At 53.5% G+C, this 5,240-nt stretch overlaps 1 protein-coding gene across 1 annotated transcript in view; it reads left to right on the top strand.

Annotated features, from left to right (window-relative positions):
• P3H1 (prolyl 3-hydroxylase 1) overlaps positions 1-5,238 on the top strand; it is a gene marked incomplete at its 3' end in the record, with an annotated part of 21,999 nt that extends 16,761 nt beyond the window's left edge. Inside the window, exons 9-14 of the mRNA XM_019643694.1 lie at positions 2,704-2,831; positions 2,953-3,048; positions 3,516-3,666; positions 4,276-4,393; positions 4,797-4,872; positions 5,158-5,238. Coding sequence (XP_019499239.1) covers positions 2,704-2,831; positions 2,953-3,048; positions 3,516-3,666; positions 4,276-4,393; positions 4,797-4,872; positions 5,158-5,238 — 650 coding nt within the window. The remainder of the gene's footprint in view (positions 1-2,703; positions 2,832-2,952; positions 3,049-3,515; positions 3,667-4,275; positions 4,394-4,796; positions 4,873-5,157) is intronic.
• Between the last annotated feature and the right edge of the window lie 2 nt (positions 5,239-5,240).

Raw genomic sequence — 5,240 nt, 5'->3', positions numbered from 1 at the left:
GCACCTACGTCTGTTGCCCTGCCCAGGGGACCCACTCACAGCCGTCCGCACGGTGCTGCTGCTCTTGGAGTGGACATGGCAGGACGGCCCTCTCCCCTCTGGACCTGGCTGATGGCTCAGGACACAGGCCCAGAGCCACCCCCAGGGCAGCTGCATGACAGCAATATAGTATTTAAGTGTCTGTGTAGACAATCAAAGAATAAATGATTCATGTTTTTGTACTCGCTAGTTTGTTCAGAGACTAGAAACATGCCCACCTGCCCCAGAGGTCTCACTAAAAATTGCCCCTGACAGGATGCAGTGGTGGATGTGGTGCGAGGAGGCCTGGCTCAGTCACCCGGCCTGGCCACTTCCTGTGCAGCATTAGGCCAGGCGCTTAACCTCAGGGACCTCGGGGTTGTCACCTGTATAATGGGATCCCAATCCTCGCTCCGCCCCGTGTGGGCAGTTGTGTGGCTTGGATGCAATATCGGCTATGCTGGATGAGTGGCAGGGATTATGATTAATCCTTCTCTGGCGGGGAGCAGCCGGTCAGCAGTGCTCTGGCTCACTGCCTCCGGGTCAGCCACATGCGTCCTACTCGGCGGTCTGGCCGCAGAGCCCACATAGCTCAGGGTCTCCATGTGGAGGACAACACACACGTCTAGGAGACAGGAAAAGCAGAGCTGGCCACTCAGCTCCTCTGGCTACGAGCCCCTCTCGCCTGCTGGGCCTGAGATGCGGTGGGGCGGTGAGCCTGGGAACCTGCGCACAGTGCTCATTTATTCAATCTGTAAGGGTTTATTTATTGAGCCCCAGCTAAGTGCCAGTGCTGGGACTATGGTAGCAAACAAAACAAGCCCCCGCCCTTGTAGAGCTTATATTTTAGTAGGGGAGACAGGTAATAAACGTGTGTGAATGTGTGTGTGTGTGTGTGTGTGTGAGAGAGAGAGTGTGTGAGTGTGTGTGTATGATCGTGATCCTTTGAAGTGGAAAAGAAAAAGTAGCAGTGAGGTCAGAGTCTCGGGGGACCCGTCGGCCACTGTGAGCACTTCAGTTTTGACTCAGTGGGACAGAAGCCCTCTGAGGGTTTTGAGTGTGTGTGTTGGGTGGGGGGCGACAGCATTCAAGTTACATTCTAAAGACCTCCGTGAAGAACATGAAGAGCGTGTGTGGAGAATGGGCTATGGGGGTGAGAGGGACAAGGAGAGCAGTACTGCTGTAGCAACCCCGAGAGGGACGAAGGTGGTGTGCGCCAGGGTGTTGACAGCGACAGGTCAGGTTCTGGATCTATTATTAAAGTAGAGCCAACAGGAGTTGCTGATGGATTGGATGGCATGAGAAAAACACCAAGGATTCTTGCTTAAGTGGTTGGAAGAATGGAGCTGCCCCTTCCTATGACAGGGAAGGATGCAAGAGGGATGGTGATGTGGAAACCAGGAGCTTGGTTTTGCACGTATGATGCTTAAGTTTGAGAAGCCCACTAGGTTTCCAAGTGGAAATAACAAACAGAGAGCCGGATAGATGAGTCTGATGTTCAGGGAGAGGTGGAGGTCGGACCGTGACTTTGGGAGTCCACATTGACGTATGGATGGTGTTCAAAGCCAAGAGTAGTCAGCGGAGACAGAGGAAGAGTCAGAAGACAGCCTGGCTGGAGGTGACACTGGGATCTAACAGAGGACATTAGGACCAGCAGTGAGCGAGGGACCCGAGAGGGGTGGTGTCCTGGAAGCCGACGGGAGTGTTTTATGGAGGAAGGAGCTGAGAATACACTTTTGGGTTTGGTGACATGGAGCTCAGTGAGAACTGCAGCAAGAGATGTTCTGGTGAGGTGGTGTGGACGAAAGGTGGGCTGGAGTGAGTTCGAGTCAGAAGGGGAGGAGAATGCATGGTGATGGTGGGTATAGACAGCTCTTCTCAGGAGCTTGGCTTGTGTAGGGGCAGAGAGAAGACCTGGAGGGATATGAAGTGAAGGAATGGTTGTTTTTTAAGCTGGGAGGCAGCACCCGTGTGAGTATGCTCATGGGAATGATCCCGTAGGGATGGTCACTGTTCCTTTAGTCATGGATTGTCCTGTGTCCTGTTTGGTGACTCACTGGTCTTACGGAGAGAGGACCATGTTCATGGGAAGAGCATGAGCTTCACCCACGTGCTCAGCAGGCGAGACGCCCACTTCCACCCTTTGGATTTGTGTGACCTCCGAGTGTGTTTCCTCCCCAGTGACGTGGGGTTACGTTGCTGACCTCCCAGGATGCTCAAGAGTATTCACGAGGGGATGCTCATAAAGTGCCTGNACTGTTCTTTACATCAAACAGGCACCACACTTACAAGGTAGATGCTGTTTTACAGATGAGAAAATTAAGGCTCGGAGAGGTTAAGTAACCTACTAACATCATACATCTCATTAATGGAGGAGATCCGAGAGTCAAACCCAGTTCTTTCTGGTCCTGGAGCCCATGTTTTAGGAATGTGTTTATGATGTTTCCTCAACAATCTGTGAAGGCTTGAGAGGCAGCAGCTGTTTGGGAGTAGAGCTAGGACTAGGACTTGGATTTCTGATCTTCCAGCTCCAAGTTCTGTTCCCTGGACCACCTACCTTTGGAAGTGACCAAACCAGAGATTTTCCTGGTGAACAGGAAACAACTAGAATTTCTCTTCCTTACAGGGAAGCAGTATCCAATGGAGAGTGTCTGGATTTAGCCCAGTCTTGTCATTGCTTTGCAGGTGGCCCCCTACTCTATGAAGGCATCCATCTCACCATGAACTCCAAAGTCCTGAACGGTTCCCAGCGGGTGGTGATGGATGGTGTAATCTCTGATGATGAGTGCCGGGAGCTGCAGAGACTGACCAACGTAAGGAAACCCAGTGACCTACCTTCTCCCTAAGGGCCCCCTCCACTCAGTGCCTCCTAGGCTGAGGGCCTCAGATGGTCAACTGCCCTGGCTAACTCCACCTGTTTTTTGGGCCTTGTAGGCAGCAGCAACTTCAGGAGATGGCTACCGGGGCCACACCTCCCCACACACCCCCAACGAAAAGTTCTATGGCGTCACTGTCTTCAAAGCCCTCAAGGTAGAGTCAGTACTCAGTGTTGGAGAGTGTGGAGTGGGGGGAGGGGGAGGCCCAGGCTTTGGGAGGAGCTGGGGATGGTGGTAGGAAGGGTTAAAGAGGTCTACCTGTTGACACTCCTAACTGCCATGGATGATAGATTAAGCTGAGTGAGGTTAACTCTTGAATCCTGGCTATTAGACCAAGTATAATAAAATGAGGCGAGCAAGACAAGACTGATATCCAAAGCTGTGAGCGTGCTTTCTGAAGAATGGCTGGCTCCAGGGACCTGTGTTTCTGCATAGCACACTCAGATTATTCACAAAGAGGAGTATGAAGGCGCAGGGAGAGCGTGATACAGGAGGGATGTGTGGGAAGCAGAGAGACGTCACCTTTGGCATGGGGACAAGGGGTGGGGCCTGGGGCCTCAGTGGTCCCTGTTGGCCCACAGAGGGGCATGCAGGGCAGCTGACCACTGGTCTCCTTGGCAGCTGGGACAGGAAGGGAAAGTTTCTCTGCAGAGCGCCCACCTGTACTACAATGTGACGGAGAAGGTGCGGCGCGTCATGGAGTCCTACTTCCGCCTGGACACCCCGCTCTACTTCTCCTACTCCCACCTGGTGTGCCGCACCGCAATCGAAGGTGGGCATCCTTCAGCCCCACGGCCCTCGGAGAACAGGATCTGGTCCTAGTTTGGAAACGAACATAAACAAATATGTGGCAACCCACCGTGATAAGCGCAGTGGAGGAAGTCATAGTTAGTCTACCCAGGGAGTCAGGAGGGCTTCCTGGAGGAGGTGATGACAGTTGTGCAGGATGAATAGGAGTTGTAGAGCACTCAGGGTGACGGGAGGATGTTAAAGCCAGAGAAAACAGCATGTGCAAAGGAGTGGAGGCATTAAGCAAGAAAGTTAGGGAAAGTAAGAAAGTTACCATTCTGGAGAGTAAGGGTAAAGGGGGGAGCAATCAGATAAGGCTGGTGAGACCCTCAGAAGCCAGATTATGGAGAGCTGTAGTCAAGAGCTGGGTTAGGCTGGGTTGGTTTAGGCCGGTGATTCTCAATGATGGTGTTGGGCATACAGATGATTCTGTCCTGACCCCTCGGCCTAGATGGCTTAGCCAGAGACCCCCATGTTCATTGGGTATTCCCACAGACCCAGACGCATTTTGGGAAGTATCCCCCATCCCAACAGGAGAGCAGTGATGTCTCCTAAGGTGCCTCAGCACTAACATGTGTTACCTTGGCCCCAGAGGCACAGGCTGAGAGGAAGGACAGTAGCCACCCAGTCCACGTGGACAACTGCATCCTGAACGCCGAGGCCCTCGTGTGCATCAAGGAGCCCCCAGCCTACACCTTCCGGGACTACAGGTGCCAGCTCGCCCTCCAAGACCCCCAGTGCCCTGCGTCCCAACACACACACACAGATTTAGGACCAGCTGTTCCCAGAGTGCAACCCCCTATCCTCAGACCCCCTGAATGGAAGTCAGACAATAAGGGAGTCATTACAGTGTACTGTGATGAGTAGAACGGTGAAAGGTGGACTTGGTGCAGAAGTGCCCCCGGAGAAGGGCATGGTGGAGAGAAGGGAGGGGTGGGAAGTTTAGGATTCCTTTGTGAGGCTTCAGAGAAGGTTCTAGAAGACTTTCTTCTTATGAAAGGTTCCCCTCCAGCTGCTGGGTGAGAGCACTTGGAGATGAAGGCACTGGAACTGTGGGTTGTCTGGGGAGCGGGAGGCGGAGGTCCATTTCGAGATGCTCTCTGCCTTTCCCAGCGCCATTCTTTACCTAAATGGAGACTTCGATGGAGGAAACTTTTATTTCACTGAACTAGATGCCAAGACCGTGACGGTGAGTGTGCCCTTGTCCCCATCCCTGGGGGACAGAAACCCCCAAAGTGCAGTGGAAAGGACAGCCAGTTGGTCTTCCTAGTGGCCACCGCTCCCCTCCCAAACCAGGGGGGCTTGGAGGTGTGTCCATTACTCCTCTGACTGGTCCCCTTTCCTCTTTAGCTTGGTCTTTGGGGAGCCAGGCCGAGGAGCCCCCCACAATTGTGAACCCTAACGACTCCATGTGTGTTCTGAAGGCAGGTTACAGTCTGTCCTGTGTTGTTTCCCCCCGCTTTGTGCCCTCCAGGCAGAGGTGCAGCCCCAGTGTGGAAGGGCCGTGGGATTCTCCTCAGGCACCGAGAACCCGCATGGAGTGAAGGCCGTCACGAG

Source organism: Hipposideros armiger, unplaced genomic scaffold, assembly GCF_001890085.2.
Source record: "Hipposideros armiger isolate ML-2016 unplaced genomic scaffold, ASM189008v1 scaffold_82, whole genome shotgun sequence".
NCBI classification, from domain to species: Eukaryota; Metazoa; Chordata; class Mammalia; order Chiroptera; family Hipposideridae; genus Hipposideros; species Hipposideros armiger.
Note: the sequence above shows the minus strand (reverse complement) of the source record. Positions and strands in the feature narration are given on the sequence as shown.